Source organism: Epinephelus lanceolatus, chromosome 14 (genome assembly GCF_041903045.1).
Source record: "Epinephelus lanceolatus isolate andai-2023 chromosome 14, ASM4190304v1, whole genome shotgun sequence".
Taxonomy (NCBI): Eukaryota; Metazoa; Chordata; class Actinopteri; order Perciformes; family Serranidae; genus Epinephelus; species Epinephelus lanceolatus.
This window is the reverse complement of record NC_135747.1, coordinates 42,468,459-42,485,526: the sequence shown is the minus strand read 5'-3', so window position 1 is coordinate 42,485,526 and position 17,068 is coordinate 42,468,459. Positions and strand designations below refer to the sequence as shown.

The 17,068-nt window shown below is 41.3% G+C and overlaps 1 protein-coding gene across 1 annotated transcript; it reads left to right on the top strand.

Annotated features, from left to right (window-relative positions):
* Nucleotides 1-2,980: 2,980 nt before the first annotated feature.
* Nucleotides 2,981-17,068, top strand: coq10b (coenzyme Q10B). The gene is made up of 5 exons (XM_033617776.2): nt 2,981-3,131; nt 7,310-7,465; nt 10,409-10,601; nt 13,552-13,653; nt 13,760-17,068. The coding sequence occupies exons 1-5, from the start codon at nt 3,034-3,036 to the stop codon at nt 13,925-13,927; spliced, it is 717 nt and encodes a 238-aa protein (XP_033473667.1). The 5' UTR covers nt 2,981-3,033; the 3' UTR covers nt 13,928-17,068.

The window sequence follows — 17,068 nt, the reverse complement described above, 5'->3', positions numbered from 1 at the left end:
CTGAAAACAAGGACAAAAAGGCTGGACATGGAAATCACAAACAAACTATTCTTGCCAATAAAACGTATAACCAAAAACAAACAAAAAACTCAGTGTGGTAGAAATAAATCTGAAGTACATCGTTGAAGCAGCTGAAGAGGATCTGAGCCCCTCCTCAGTCTGACTCTTTGTCTTTCATCTATTTTGTTGATCGTTTTAATTTAATTTTTCTAATGCTTTGGTGCAGTAGTGTCCTGTCGTTTATATTTGACAAGTTAATAACAGAGTAATGATCAAATGTAAAGTGCTTCAACCACAAAGACAGTTTGATAATGTGATATTATCTAAATGTGAAATTAAATAATTAAACATCATTTTCTGACTCAGTCCTTTAGAAGTGATTAAATGTGATTTCTGAGGCTGTATTGATCGATTGGTCAGGCTAAAATGATGACTGAACATCAGATGTCAAAGTCCTGCACACAGTGTTAAAAGGAAAATGTTCTTAAAGTTGTAAAAGTAAATGTGTTCACTTTGAAGAAATATGCAGAGTGTTACATCCAGTGGTGAAAAGTAGGCCTGCATTTACTCAAGTACTGTGCTTTAGTACAATTATACTTGAGGATTTCCATTTTCTGCTACTTTCTACAGCATTTTAGAGGCAATTCCACATTTGTTTCTCCACTACAGTTACTTGATAACTCTACTTACTTTGCAGATTCAGGTCAACACTAAAAAAAGAAAAAAATGTAATCCCAAACAGTAATTTGTGATGTATTGCTAGATAAGGATAACAATTGTACTGATCCCTGGGGGTAAATTCACAAGCTACCCAGCAGATAAAGTTTATGAAATATTAGTCAACCTGAACAACTCTTTTTCAAGTTGAGAAACTAGAGCGCTACAACTCAAATTTGTGATGTTATAGGGTATACAGTCTAAAGCCGTTCCATAGACAGTGAATTGTGACAGATGAGATAAAATCAGATAATCCTTTATTTGTCCCACAGCAGGAAAATTAGTAACATGATGGCAGCAGAGGGACGGTGCAAGCCAGAAGCATCTGTGGAAAAAAATTACAAAGTAATATATAACTACGTATTGGCAAAAAAGACACGCGCAGGTCGGTGTAATAAGTAAACTGTACAAAACAAAAGCAATATAATGTGCAAACATTATAAAAACACAAAGCAATATGATAAGTAAGCAGCAATAAGCTAAATATAATAAAGAGACAGACTGATGGAAGTATAGATATTGCACCTGAGTGCTGATTGTACAAAGTGAACAATAAAAGATATAATAAATAAATAGACAGGCTGAATGGCAGAATTTACATTATTGCACGTATCAAGTGTAGTGATTGATTGTCCATAGTTTTAGGCCGTGTGGTCTGACAGTCTGACAGCAGCAGGAAGAAAGGATCTGCAGTATCTCTTCTTCAAACACTGCTGGTGAAGCAGCCTGCCACTGAAGGAGCTGCCCAGTGCTGTCAAAGTGTCCTGCATGAAGTGGGACATGTTGTCCATAAGGGATCACAGCTTGGCTATCATTCTCTCTTCTCCTACTACCCCCAGAGGGTGGAGGGAGCATCCCAGGACAAAGCTGGCCTTCTTAATCAGTCTGTTGAGTCTCTTCCTGTCAGCTGTTGACAGCAAACCACTCTATAGAAGATGTCTGATGCTACCACAGAGTCAAAGAGGGTCCTCAGGAGTGTCCCCTGTACACCAAAAGACCTGGGTCTCCTCAACAGATAGTCTGCTCTGTCTTGTATAGTGCAATAGTCATCACCATCTCAATGTCCAAAGGAGCTCGAGGATCTGGAGGGAGCTCCGAGTAGAGTTGCTGCTTCTTCGTGTCGAAAGGGGTCAGTTCAGGTGGTTCAGGCATCTGATCAGGATCCTCCTGGGCACCTCCTGTCAGAGTTGTCCCTGGCACGTCCCACTGGTAAGAGGCCCCGGGGCAGACCCAGGACATGCTGGAGAGATTATATTTCTCATCTGTCATCTGGCCTGGGGACACCTTGGGGTCCCTCAGGAAGAGCTGGGAGGCATTGTTGGGGAGAGGGACGTCTGGGGTGCTTTGCTCGGCCTGCTGGCCCTGCGACCCTGCCTTGGATGGATGGTGACTGGGGATGGAAAACCACAGGGAATCTGGATTTGCAATATATTTTTAACCAATTAATTTTAAAAAATGTTTGTAGCACCAATGAAATGTAACATTTCCAAAACACCCTCTGCCCCACTGTCTCTCTCAGTGGGATATGTTGAGAGCAGCTCTATGATGTCAGAAGGGGTGAGGCTGTTAAACACTTTGTGGACAAACATCTAAATCTTTAAATGAATTCTGTAGCCAGCAGGCTGCCAACAGAGAGGCAACAATGGGGGCATTGTGCTCCTTCTTTTCTGACCTTGTTATGCTGCATTTTGGACTAGATGAAGGCGGCATGAACAAAACTGAGTGACACCAAAATAGTTTGGGATGAAATGAAGGCGTGGATGACTTTCTCCTGGTCAGACGTGATGAGTATTGATCTGAGTGTAGAGATGGTGCAGCTGCTTGAAACCTAATTTCACTCCTTGATTGATTTGTTTGTCAAACAATTCAGAGGCCAATATAATTAGAGTTTCATCTATTTATAGACTAAATCGATTTTTAACATTGATTGATGTGTGTGATTTAACAGAGGGCTCCACAGGGCCAAGATGAGGAGAATTAAAGCAGGTTAAGTGCTGTGGTCCAAATGAAACAGCTCCAGTGTGTGTGTAACGCTACAGTGAGTGCAGTGAACCTGAGTGTACTCAGCCACAGTGAAACATGAGCCAACATCTCGTGACATTCCTGCGTGAGTGCGCGTTCGTGCACGCCCGGGGCATACACGTCAGCGATGACAGTTGACGAACCAGAGCACTGGCCAATGAGAGCGCTCAGTGCGTTACGGGTCATCCAATGGCAGGGCGAAGTTTGGAGGGGGCGTGGCGTCAGGGGGCGGGACCAGCCAGTGGGCGCTGCTGTCTGCTCCGCGAGCGAAGAGATCCGTCAGAGAAAGAGACGATGGCGAGAGGCAGCCGGAGCCTGAGAAAAGTAGCTGAGTGTATAAAACAGTTTCCGTCGACAGCCACCCGGGAAATACAGACCAGGAACAGAGTCAGGTGAGGTTTTAAATGTTATAACTGTCGAGTTAATCTGTAAAGAATTAGAAGGAGACACGCCCCCGATAATAGCAACTGGTTAGCTAACTTAACGTTACAGTAGTGTTAGCACCGACGATACTCGGCAGTTAGGTGGTAAACATGTCACGGCTTAAGCTAGCAACGTTTACGGGCTTCACCACGGTATTCATGGACTCTGCTCGACTGAGTACAGTTTGGAAAAGTTAGGATTTTAAGGCTAATAAATATGCTAACTCTCAGGAATGTAATGTTAAGTAACAGTTAAGTACAGGGTTGGAAATGAGCTCCAGCCACCAGCCAGATGCTGCTAAAGTATGCAAGCTGCTGCTGGGTTAGCTTCACTCATCAGCCAGAAAACACACAGTGGTGATCTGCTGAGAGGCTGATGGATGTCAGAATCCATCTGCAACTGTGGCAGGTGGACGAAAAAGTCAATTGAAGTACAAGACGTTCCCAGCTTGGGATCAGTTAAGTGCATCAATCTGTCTGTCTGTCTGTCTGACTGTCATCTGTCTGTCTAGTTTCCAGCCCTGGTTAAGTAATGTATAAAATTTGAAGAGGGACTTCTTGTACTTTTCTTTTCATGCCACTTTGTTCTCTTGCTCTGCCACATTTCAGAAGGAAATGCTGTACTTTTTTACTTCTTTTAATTATACCTTTAATTATGTGACAGCTTAAGTTACTTTACAAGTTTTTTTTCTCACAAAACACGCAAAGAGCTTCTAAAACATAATGTTTTGTTATAATGAAGGCTATCAACAAGTGCAGCTGAAATGACTAGTAGATTGAAAAATTAGTCGATTGACTGAAAATTAATCTGCAGCTATTTTGCTAATGGTTAAAAAATGTGTGGTTCCTTCCTTTTAATTATTTAAATACCTTTGAAATAATTTTGAGTTTAGTTCTTTTCTGTTTTTTTTAGTCTTTAGATTTTCCTGTAGTATTGAGTATTTTTACGTTTAATAGTCTAGTATAAGTACATTGTCCTGATTATGCTTACATATTTTTTATTGCAGTAACATTTCCAATGCAGACTTTTACATGTAATAGAGTATTATTTATGGTGTAGTATAATCAATCAATTCAATTCAATCCAATTCAATCAATTCCTTTCTTACATGAAATCATAAAATATGATTTCAGTGAAATGCAGTTGTTGTCAGTTCTGTCAATTTGTAGTAATAGTAATAATAAATAAATGTCAGTGTTTAGGATTCATTCAGTTCATCATGGCTCATCATTCAGTGGTCCAACATTAATCAAAAAAAGTATAACTGATAATTATAAATAACTTAAAAAGCAGAGGTTAGCATACATTTTTGGCGTCAGGGGGCGTCACAGAGAGGCGTCTGGAGAATGTAGAGAGAAACCCATGACTAAAAATTGAAACTGTAAAGTAATCAGTAACTAAACCTGTCTAATAGCTTAAATGAAGTAAAAAGTATAATACCTTCCCCTGAAATGTTTTCAAGTATTAAAAAAAATGGATATATATAAGGGTACCATTTAGAAAAGTGTGTCAAGTTACCTTCCACGACTGCAGCCTGACCCACTCAACTTTGCCCCCAGGGTGAGAAGTTATGGATTCAGCTGTATGTCAGGATTCTTTTTTAACCTCTAATAGCTTCTGCTATTGCATCAGCTGCGTGGTGTTTTGCAATACGTACGACATACGTTTTTATCTCGACTTTAAAATCCTACAAGAGAAAGTGATTTTAATGCCGGCTGACAGGTGTTAGGTAAGATATAACTACTGCCATTACTGAGGAACACAGCTAAAATCCAATTTAGTCTCTGGAACAGTGTTGTGGAAGGTGGCAAATTGCTTCAAAATGTTTCTCAGGATAAAGAGAGGTAATCCGCACACTCACAGAAATTTAATTTGGTGATATTTTGCATGGTTTCTGTGCCATGATGGTCGAATGATTGATGATTAAACTTGTGGGAGCTTGCAGTATCTGCATCTGCACCCTGCTGGTGTTAGATGTGTGCACTGTCCTTTTTCTTTGCTCTCAAGTCCTAATTTCTCCACCACAACTCTCCATATCAGCACCCATTCAGTTGCACGTACTTGACACTTTGAGGTCAGTGTCAGCTGTATCACATTTCAGGTAGTAGTGAATGGGCTCTCTTTGAAGTGATCAGCAAGCCAGTATTGGAACAGGAATTTGAAGCAGCATGTCATGAGAAGCACAGGCTACGTTTTATAAGTTGATGATGACATTGATATTGTCCCGTCACATTAAGTGGTGACATTAAGGCTGGTTAAATCCAAACACATGCCCTGTGAGGTGCATTGTGCTTCCAAACCATCCGGTGCCAGGGACATTGTGGAACAGGGTGCCACAGGTGCAGTGGGTGACAGCCAGGCACAATGGACCAATCAATCCGCCTGACACATCCCTCCTCTCTGCAGGGGCTGGGTTAATTTAATGTGTTCATAGCCTCTGTGGAGATTACAAGTTAGTTCTTACCAATCCAGGATTAGCAGAGTCCTTCCATTCATGGTGTTACACAGGATCTGAGTCAGGGCTTCTGCCATGATCACATTGATCCCTGTTAATCAGTGCAGCAGTGCTGTGGAAAGGGGAAACAGAACTGCATGATTAATGCTTTAGTATCATGATAACGTGAGTTTCTGTTTCATTGTGTTGATGCTGATGACTCATGCTCATGCTACATTCTTGTTTACCATAAATCTTCAGTTAATAGCCTGTGCTATTATTTTCTTAAATCACTGAACTCAACCAGGCGTCTATGTGAGACAGGGTTTTAATTCCTTTCACACAAAATGCTGCACCGCAAAAAAATAAAATCAACTTGTTTATTTTAACCAGTATGAATATTACTTGTTTAAAAGTTTAAAGGAGTCTCCACTTTTTTTCTTCTCTTGTGTTCACCAGGCCGGTAAATCTGAATCAATTATTCTTTGGTGTTTGTGGTTTCAGTGAATTGAATGGAAGGATTGAACTGTAGAGAATCTTACTAAGCTAACAATATGTGTAGCATGTCCATGTTGACAAAAGATCCCAGCTGACACTAGGCGCCAGGTGACGTACATCCTGGACAGGTTGCCAGACTGTCACGAGGGCTTGAAAGAAGTTTAAACATTTATATTTGTTTGTGCAATCATCCAAAGACGTTTTATAAGAATTAACTACATGGCAACCAGGCCAGGCGTCTAATTGAGACAGGCATTAGCCCATTTGTCAAAATGTGCAGCTACACCAGGCTAGTAAAAGGAACTGGACATTTAATTGAAGTGTTGCGGCATGTTGTTTATGCTACCTGTGTTCTCGTTTTCTTTTTTAGATGTTGTCTTTCATTGAAACCACTAAGTTAATGAAATGTGCCATACTAATAAAATTGTCTCTGCCCTAAGAGAATTAAGATGTGACGACAGTGACAGGTTCACAACACAAAACACAAAATCCAAATCTGTGAAACATACAAAGATATAAAGCAGCAAATCCTCACATTTTAGAAGCTGAAAACAGACAGAATTTTTTTCTTGATAAAATACAAGTAATCCATGAGACAAAATTAAGGATGCATGATACTAGATTTTTTTGCCCATATCCGATTTGCTGATATTAACTGTATTTTTCTTTGCAGGGTGCTGATTTCAGTACTCTGTGTTTTAGAACATTGGTAAAAGAGAAACCTAACCTAATTCTGTCACTTCTCCCCCGAGGGCAAACAGAAAGTATGTGTATTTGCAGACAAGCAGTAACAAAACGAGGTCAAGCCAGCCCAGCTGGTTGGGCTGTACAGTGTTGGAGCTCTCAGAAGTTAAAGTTAACCTTTGACCCCGTTCCATTTTGATTATATGGCATCTGTGACTCATTTAATTTGAATGACAAATGCTTGGCTGGTTTTGCTAGAGAGCTTTTCATGTCGAGTATCTTGTTCCTGTTGAGGCGTATGTTGCAGCTTGTTGCTTTGAATGCACAGGTATGATAGACCAATGAGCACCAGACTTCATGCTGACGTACAGAAGTTTAAGATTTGTCTGAGGCTAGATAAAGAACCGGAAACAACAGAGTTATAAACAAATTATCCAAAAGTATTTACAGAAACAACAAAATAGAATTCAGTGTGCTGTTTTGTGCTTTATGAGAGTATTAATTGTTGTTTTTTGTTTGCTTCGTGCACAGATACCTGTCATCATGTGGGATCCTAATGGCTCGTGTACCTCCCCCGCTGGTTGCAGCCATGCCCGGGCGGAGCATCGCGTTACCCGCTCGTAGCTTCTTCAACCTGGCCGATTCCTTCTCCAAGAGGAAGGAGTACTCTGAGAGACGCATCATTGGGTGAGTTAGTGCCTCTGGGATGTAGAAAGGAAAAGGATTTTTGAGAGTTATTTTAATATATCCTCTTCACTGTCTTTGTTACTTCCTTTTTGCATTTTATGAGACATACTTTACACGTTTTTTAGTTTGAATTGAACTCAAAATAGGGCTGCTTAATTATGGCAAAAAATCATAATCACAATTATTTTACTCTATATTGAGATCATGTTTATTGAACATGATAACTCACTGACTTTGGGGGAACAAAATTAAACTGAAAGCCAAACATAAATGTAAAATTAAAGATAAATAAATAAAATTTCCATTCACCCATCCATCCATTTTTATCTGCTTATTGGGGGCAGCAGGCCAAGCAAAGCACCCCAGACGTCCCTCTCCCCAGTGATACTTATCAGCTCCTCCTGGGGGACCCCAAGGTGTTCCCAGGCCAGATGAGATATATAACCCCTCCAGTGTGTCCTGGGTCTGCCCCGGGGCCTCCTACCAGTGGGACTAAATGAAATAAGTGCAAGAGGAGGAAGGACTCCGCGCTGTTGGCGGAAGATTGCTGCTTTGATTGGTCTGTGCAGCATGCATGAGAATTAAACACAACATGATATATTTTGATTTATTTCTCACCTTTTCCTTGATGGTCTGAATGATAGGGATGTCCCGATCCGATCTCAAAGATCAGTATCGGTGTCGATCAATGCCTTTTTTAACTGCCGGTTTTAAGTTGCACAAAAGAATTACAGGCAATGAATATGAACACCAAATGGATTATAGTTCATTCAGGTTACTCAGGCAAAGGCTGCACTGGAGGAACAAACAATGGAGGATACTCTTGAAGGGAGAGAGAAATTCCCTCGAGGCAGCAACAGGGCAGGAAATATTTTTTTAAATGTGTGTATACATTGAATTATGTACTTGCACTGTGCAACTGTATTATCTGTAGAAATAGTGTTGAATCAGGACATTCTTACTGAATTAGTTGTTCATTTGTGGGTTGTCTTTTTTTAAAAATAAAGTCGCTAAGAGGGTCTGAAAAGTCACTAGATATAGTGAGAACGTTACCAAGTTAATTAAACCAAGTAATTTATAGAGCGCTTTTCAAAACAGAGTTACAAAGTGCTTTACATGTCGCCAGTTAAAACAGACAAGACATGAAAACAACTTTGTAGGAATTGGTAAAAACACTTTGGTATATGAAAACTGAGAAAATAAAAGTCTAAATAAACTTCAGGAAAGGCTCTCTGATCAAAGTGTTTTAAGAAGGGACTTAAAAGAGATCACTGACTCAGCCGACCTGATCTCCTCGGGCAGATTGTTCCAGAGCCTCAGGGCCCCGACAGCAAACGCTCTGTCCCCTTTAGTTTTCAGCTGGAACGAAGACCTCTGCCTGAGGACCTCAAAGTACATCCTGGAGTATACAGCACTAAGAGGTCAGAGATATAGCAGGGAGGGAGACCATGAAGAGTCTTAAACGTGATCTGTAAAATCTTAAAATCTATTCTAAAACATACTGGGAGCTGGTGTGAAGTGGGGCTGCAACTAACGATTATTTTCATTGTCGACTAATTTGTCGATTATATTTTCGATTAGTCGACTAATCATTTTATCAAAAAATGTGTTAAAATGTTGAAAAATGTCTCTCCCAAACCCCAAAATGATGTCATCTGATGTCTTGTTTCGTACTCACGCCAAAGGGTTTTAGTTCACCATCATGGGAGAGTGTGTAAAGCTGTCAATATCTGAACATAAGAAGCTGCAATAAGAGTATTTTGGGGTACTTTTATAGTACTTTTCTATGAAAAATGACTCAAACCAATTAGTCGACTACTAAAATAGTCACTGATTATTGTAATAGTCGATTAGTCGACTAATCGTTGCAGCCCTACTGAGAAGAGGCTAAAGCTGGACTGATGTGATCAGGGCTCTGGCAGCTGAATTCTGAACAGTCTGATGTCGATTAATAGATTTTTGATTCAGACGAGAAAAGAGGCTGTAACCGTGATCCAGGCATGAAGACTCCAAGATTTCGTGCAATAGGTTTGATAACAAGAGCATCATTGAAAATTGAAAATGAAAGTGGCACAATAATTGTTTTATTTCAATTACCTTTTTTTCATAATCATCGGAAGCTGAAATTGTACCTGAAGATAAAATTTGAATAATTGCCCAGCCCTCAAAATGTCCTTGTTATGGTCATCATAAAAGAATAGCCTCCAGACACTTTACTGAAGGACACCAACAAACAGCACATTCAAATATATATGATAAAATAAGATCTTCTTTGTCGAGGTAACTTTACTTATCCTGAGGGAAATTGCAGCAGTTGCAGTTCAAAGTCGGTGTTTAACCACGTGCACACAGCGCCAGGAATGCATGTGAAATGGAACGTAGTTTTGTGTGTACACAATCTTTGTGCAGGTGTAAGGTTAAAACGTTGTGCTCCTGGTCACAGCCCTCATAAATCACAAGTGAACGTATGAATGATTGTTTTAATGCTGGTGCCCTACATGAGGCTGAACATGCGTTTGTGCATGACGCACTAAATGTCCTCCTGTGTTCCATAGAAAGGTCATAATCACTAAATCTGCTTGTATAAATAGACGCGGGTGGCTGCAGCTATTTTCCCTCAGCTGGAGTGATGCAGTTACGTAACAGTGGTGTGGGAACCCGTGTCCATCTGTGTCTCATTCACTGCTTCTTTTCTTTATTTAGATATCTGATAGCTTATAAAACATATCTTCTCTTTCACTCTGTCTGCCTCTCTGTCTCTTCCTCTTCTCTTTCTCTTTGTTCCTCACTGACCTATTTCAGACTCAACTGGGTCATGACTGTACCGTGCCAGCTTTGTTTAGTGTTTAATGTTATGTCACAGCACTGACCTTCACCTGCTTCCTGTCGCGCAGACACACACACGGAGCTTATGGCTGTTCTGTCCCTGCTCTGGCTCTGCAGGTTTTCCATGCAGGAGATGTACGAAGTGGTGGCCGGAGTGGAAAACTACCGCCTCTTTGTTCCCTGGTGTAAGAAGTCTGAAGTGGTGTTCAAGCGAGCTGGATTCTGCAAGGCCAAACTATCTGTGGGCTTTCCACCTGTGATGGAGAGCTACACCTCTCTTATCACCTCAGTGCGCCCCCACCTGGTCAAGGTACGGTGCTGCAGCCAAGCGCACGTTTGCTCAATGCAAGAACATCTTCCTATCCCAAACTGCTCTTACTTTTTTCTGTTCTCTATTAAATGCACAGACTTGTTGTAAACATTGTCAACATTAGCACAATAATTATAATATCAGGCTGCCTGAGCTGCTCAGTCTGTGGGCAAGTTTCATTCATAAAAATGTTTCCAAAGAGTACAAAATACAGTTTCACACCATATTCACACCATGCACCATGTCACAAGATAAACTGTCTGCAGTGAAAACACCTGTTTCTAACACACAGGATGTTTATTTGTAGTTTTTGTCCAAATATAATTAACATACTAGAGATGCACCGATCCAGCTTTTTCAGTTTCGATACCAGTCCTGATGCTGTGGCTTTGAGTATCAGCTGATAACCAATACCGATCCGACACCGTGGTTGACCTAAAAAGCTATATACCTTTACATGTAGAACAGTAAAGACTAGAGGCATCAGGCATTGACGACTACACAGTTCTTTCCTAAGATAAAATGAAACAAGATGACACAGATTAATGCAATGATGAACTATTTATTTTTAACAAAAACAAACAATTGCGCAACAGCAGTTGAAATAGTGTGAAATACCGTCGCAATAGATTTAAAGGGAAAGGATCGGCTCAGGTATAGGCTGCATCCCTGAACATACAGGATCATTATTAGCACAGAGGAGTACTCTGTCTCAGCTTTACATGGCTGGTAAAAAGTAAAAAGCTTTTTCAGCCTATTAAAGGCGCTGTATGTAAGAATGTGGCCAAAACGGTTACTGCACTCAAATTCAAAATACTGCTGCGAGTCGTGTCCGCCCCCCTCCCCTACAGATTCGAGGTTGCTGCTCTGTGCTGAATTGTTGCGTTGTGCTCCGGCGTCCGGCAAAAATAGAAGTCCTGCGTATCTGTTCCGGAGGGCTCCGGAGTGCCACAGCTGAGACGGAGCCGGAACGCAGCACAGCCGCAGCCGGTGGAAGCACACACATTGACTAGAATTGAATCCTATCGGCTCCTCTGCCGTGCCGGAGCGCAGACGCAACCAACACGCATCTGGTGGAAATTGGGGGTGACTTGTTTGCCCACGGGCGGCTGCCGTGGCAGGGCCGTGTCGCCGCGTCCTTGATCTTCGGTTTTCCAGCGGACCGTTCGAGCAAGTCCGGCTTCTCTGCTGCTAACGCTGCTGCCGGGATACAGCTGAGGACGAGCCGGCTGCTAATGCTATGTATCGGGACACTGCTAACGCTGCTTGACGTGCTGCTAACATTTGTTTCTCAAAAAACATCAGTCGGGTCAATGACCCACCTGCACATGGGCTACAATGTATGATTGAAAATGAATAACAGTTGAAAGTATTCGAAATGTCCATCCCCGTCTAGCTATGACGCTAGTTAGCCAACTTTGGCTAAAGCTTACCTGTCGAGGAGAAGAGTAGCCACTTCGACATCCGATTTCAAATTCTTCTCCGCTTTCAACCATCTCCACCGTTCACAAGCATCTCCTATATAGACCCTCGCTTTGCCTCGAGTTTTGTCTTGGTGTTTGTGGGAATAATAACGAGGTTGTTTGGGTTTAGTCGCACCGTCAGCCATTGTAGCTCAGTCGTAACTGTAACTGATGCTGAGACTCTACTGACTGCGTGACTGGTAGACGGTGGTGGGTGGCGCAACAGGCCAAAACACAAATTCAAAACATAAACATGATTTGCAGACTGTAAAAATTTTTTTTTAAATGTGAATATTCTGGCTGTACTATTGTTGTTGGTGAGATCAGTATGTTATATGAACATTATTCCTTAGTCTCTGTGACATATTAGGAGGATTTTATGACTATTTGCTTTCGATTTCTTACATATAGCTCCTTTAACCATTTAGTTTTATTGCCCTCAAGCAGGGCTGCACGGTTAATCTAATATTAATCATGATCAAAATTTTGGCTTCTCACAGTTTATCTTTTTGAAACCTGAATTAATTGGCTTGATTTTATTTTCAAAGAAGAAGAAAGAAGGTAATAAGCAAGGAAAGAAGACATGACCCAAACAATTAACAAGAAATTAGTAAAAAGAGAAAACAAAAAACAAGAAAATTTGTTTAAAATTTAATTTAATTATAAATGTAGTTCTTTCCTAGCTTTTTTCTTTTTTCCCTTTTTAAAATAATTATCTGACTTGTTTTTTCTTGCAATTTGCGGGACATCTCTTACCAAGTTGCTTGTTGCCTATTTTTCCATGTTTTTGAAAAAATCTTGAGACACATTGGTTTAAATATTTGTGAAAGGAGCCTGAAAGCAACACAAGAAAACTGATGTCGCTCCAGGTTTTAATGAACATGATCGACTGTGTTCCTGACATTTAAAATATACACTCTTCTCAGAAAAACCTCAGCTACCAAATCAAGTGTTTCCTAAACCAACAGCAAACCTCCACTTTTGAGGAGCTGACGTGCTGCGACGCACATCCTGCAGCACCTGTGAAATACCTTCCTGAACATTGCAGCTGCAGACATACAAAGTGAAAATTCATCAACCATCCTCATCTGTTTTTGCAGTTTCGATTCTAACCCACAGCCCTTTGCGACATGTCTTGTCGCCCCTCTCTCTCCTTTCAGACTGTAGCTGTCCTGTTATAAGAAAGATAAAAAACCCCAAAAATATCTTATCTACTGCTGCTCACTTGTGGTTGGGTGGCCAGGCTTTTTGAGAGGGTCCATCTCTGTCGCAGCTTAGCGTAAACTGATAATGGAAACGCAAATCTCTGTGGCATGGCTTGACTCAGCACGGTCAAACATGACAGTGGAAAAGGGTTCTAAAAGGTTATAACTGTTTGATGTTAAATGATTGGTGATCTCAGTAACAACTGGCAGATTCATTAAGTCTGTCATGTACTCGTTGTTTGCAGCAAACTAAATTGACGTGTGTATGATGTTGCTTGTCAGGCGTCCTGTTCAGATGGTAAACTGTTCAACCACCTGGAGACAGTTTGGCGTTTCAGCCCTGGCCTCCCGGGATATCCTCGCACCTGCACTGTGGATTTTTCTGTAAGTAGACGCCATGCGCTAACTGAAGCAGTCCAACATGTTAAAACTTCATGTCTAACACCTTTGTCTCCGTGTGTCTGAGCTTGTCCTCTCTCCCCATCCTCAGATCTCCTTCGAGTTTCGCTCCCTCCTCCACTCCCAGCTCGCCCATATGTTCTTCGACGAGGTGGTGAAGCAGATGGTTACGGCGTTTGAGCGTCGCACCTCCAAGATATACGGCACCGAGACGGCCATCCCTCGTGAGCTCATGTTCCACGAGGTTCACCACACGTAGCGCCGCACACACACCAACACACAAACACCATGACAACGTCAGAGGAAAAACGAGGAGTGTGGAGAGGAAGAAGAGACTACCTGTGTTCTAACTGTAAACTGCCGTGCCTTTCTCACTGCAATGACCAAGTTCATCCCAACAGTTTCCTATCTCATTGTTAGAACTGATCTGGATCCAGCAGCTCATTTCATCTTGGTGCTAACAACACACGGACATGTTTCCTTTTCAGTTCATTTCCACCATCAGAACTTAGAAATCTGTGCCTGGTTGTGCAACTTGAGTTTACAGGTTAATATGAATGTGTTTCCAGGGCCTAGCTGTGCTGTTGGGTCATAACTGGGTCAAGCGAGTATGTCATCACATCTGTAAACATCAGCGACACTCAGCAGTTAACTGCACTGCTTTAACCACCATCTAGTGACCAATGTAATGAACTTTAATTTAAAAAGCTGCTTTGGGAGACATTTTCTAAGTGCATGTCTTCCATAAACAGGTGTCAGGATGTGTAGTCGGTGATACTGCAGATGTCGGGAACAAAACAAATCAGATGGGGCCGTTTGAAGTTGTAGGAGAGAAGGAAGCATATTACAGATGTGTGCAGAGGCTCAGGTGAAGCTACTGGATGTTGCAATGTGATTAAGACTAAACGCTGACGATGCAGCCCTGCTATACGCAACCAGAAATTCCCTCCCGTTCATTGTGTACAAGAAGCGACTGATTCAAAACCAAGCTGGCGGCGTGATGGTTTTAAATATTCAAATGATGCTCACATCAAGACACTCAAGCTGCAGCAGCGACGAGTTTCTGAACAGCTCTGTGTGGAACTGCTGAATCGAGACTCAGGGTTCCCACGGTCATAGAAAACCTGGAAAAGTCCAGGCCTGGAAAAGTCTGGAAAAGAATTATTTTGTTGCACGGATTGAAATTGTTAGAATAATCTTCCATGGATTACCCTCTGCGTAATGTAACGTAACAGCAAGTTTATTTTCTGGAGATGACGATGTAACGTGACTCTAACATGCATCGATGTGTGACAGCGTTTTGTTTATCATTACGTATGTTTCTCCCCACGTTCCATCTCTCCCGTCACGTCTGCCCGTTAGCTGAAATTATGTTTGAATCTGATATGTTTAAAGAACGCCAGGCAAGTGGGGCAAGACAAACAAAATTATGGGTCCTTGAAAAGTCATGGAGAAGTTTTTAAATTTTCACCATGAAAATATGAGAACCCCGGAGAATAATGATAATCAGCGAATGTTGACAATATTGTTCATGTGAATCAGCCATTTACGTTGAATTTGTAAAGTATGACAGAAAACGGTTTTGCACTGTTGCTTAGTGAGTAAAGAAGCAGGCGGGGCATTGTAGGATTGACAAAAGTGACCAGCGTGGCAGGGCGGACGTGAGTTAATGTGAATTGGCAGCGTATAGTGTTCATGCACCGTAACTCATCAGTGTGTAAGATGTGAAATTTTCCTTTAACTCAAGCTCCACGCCAGAGTGCGTGCAAAAAAACATACTGTGCAGATTTTAGGGAACTAGCAAACAGTTTAGATTTCGGTAGTCAAGCTACAGGAGCTTCATGGGTCAGACAGTTAACGGTTCGTCTCGGGTCAACGTGAACAGGTCCAAGTGTAATCTCAATGATCCTGTGCCTGGGTTTGCTCGACACGCAGGGCAACACACTTCCTCTGACAGCTGACCCACATCTGACGTGAGTCAGGAGCTCAGTGGAGAACGGTTACTCATCATTCAGTGAGAGCTTGACTCAGGTGTGATGACCGAGGAAGTGAAGTACACATCGTTACACTCCTTTCTCTGCAGTGTTACAGCTGTGTTGAGTGTTGGGAAGAGTTTAGCTGCAACTAACAGTCGCAAATGTTAACGAAAAAGACTACAAGGTGTTGAATTTGCTTCTTGTGTCTGAGTATTAATCAATGTATTTGTCACGAGTAATCATCTTGGGTACAATTCCAGTGAGATGTAACAGTCTAAAACATGAAGATAATCAATTTATCGTCACATGTGACAAAGGAAAGCAGCAAATTATCATCTTTTACAAGCTGGATCCAGAGAATATTTGGCACTTTTGCTTGGAAAATGAAAAATAGTTGCCAACTAATTGACTACTAGTTGCAGTTGTAGACGAGTTGAACCTTGGATCGTTCAAACGCTGGTTAAAGCAGTGCAGGAAGCCAATGAGAACAGCTCACAGTGGAAATGAACACAGTTTCTGAAGGGTTAAAGATGTAGAAGGGTTACAGCTCACAGTCCGCACGGACCTCACGGATCATGTTACAGAGGTCGCATCAAGTGCAGCGATGCTTCTGTTGGGCGCAGGTGACGTGATGATATGAGCAGCAGCACCAGCTATTAAAACCTTTTCTGTAATGACTTGAGCGTGAAGGGCACAAAAGAAATTAATGTTTAAACTCAAAGTGAACTCTGATGGGTGTGAGGCTGATGAACGGTGACATATTAAACTTCCACCTCCACTGTGTCGCCACATGTAACTGTATATAATGAGAATATATTATAAGATTATATTAAGAGTAAAGTGCAGAGGCAGGTTAGACACTGTGTCAGTGAGGAGTGTGTACAGATGACTGCAGATAGATGTACTAAATGTACTGTAAACTGTCAGGAATACACTCGCCTTTCAAAGGGTGCTCAACTTTTATTTTGTATGGAAGACAAGAGTGGACGTGCTTGCAGTTATTTTTTAAATCATAAATGAAATAACTAAAGGCAAATTCATTTATCTCAAGATCACAAGATTTGTTGTCTTGAGATAATAAAGCTTGTTTTCTCGTGATAATTCTTATATTATTAATTGATCAGTAGAATTTAGATATAATTTAACATATAACAGAAGTCAGGCTTTTCAAGATAACGAGATAATATACTGTATTATGTATTTCTGAGATGACGGGATAATTATACTGCAGTCACGTGAGCAGTCGGTTACGTCCCGAAACTCGCTTTGTCGTAAAATATCGTGAGAAATCCGCCTTTTGTTTTCTTAAGAATCGACATAAATTCATGTTATCACCAGAAAACGAGCTGTGTCATCCTGAGATGATGACTCGGGGTGTTTCTGTGCACCAGTATTGACAATAACTGTAATATTTAAAAAAGAAA

What these genes read in the sequence shown, in the direction of transcription:
- coq10b (XM_033617776.2), top strand. Translation starts at nt 3,034, where the DNA reads ATGGCGAGAGGCAGCCGGAGCCTGAGAAAAGTAGCTGAGTGTATAAAA. An exon ending in CAGACCAGGAACAGAGTCAG is followed by an intron (nt 3,132 to 7,309) that starts GTGAGGTTTTAA and finishes CTTCGTGCACAG; the next exon opens with ATACCTGTCATCATGTGGGA. An exon ending in TCTGAGAGACGCATCATTGG is followed by an intron (nt 7,466 to 10,408) that starts GTGAGTTAGTGC and finishes CTGGCTCTGCAG; the next exon opens with GTTTTCCATGCAGGAGATGT.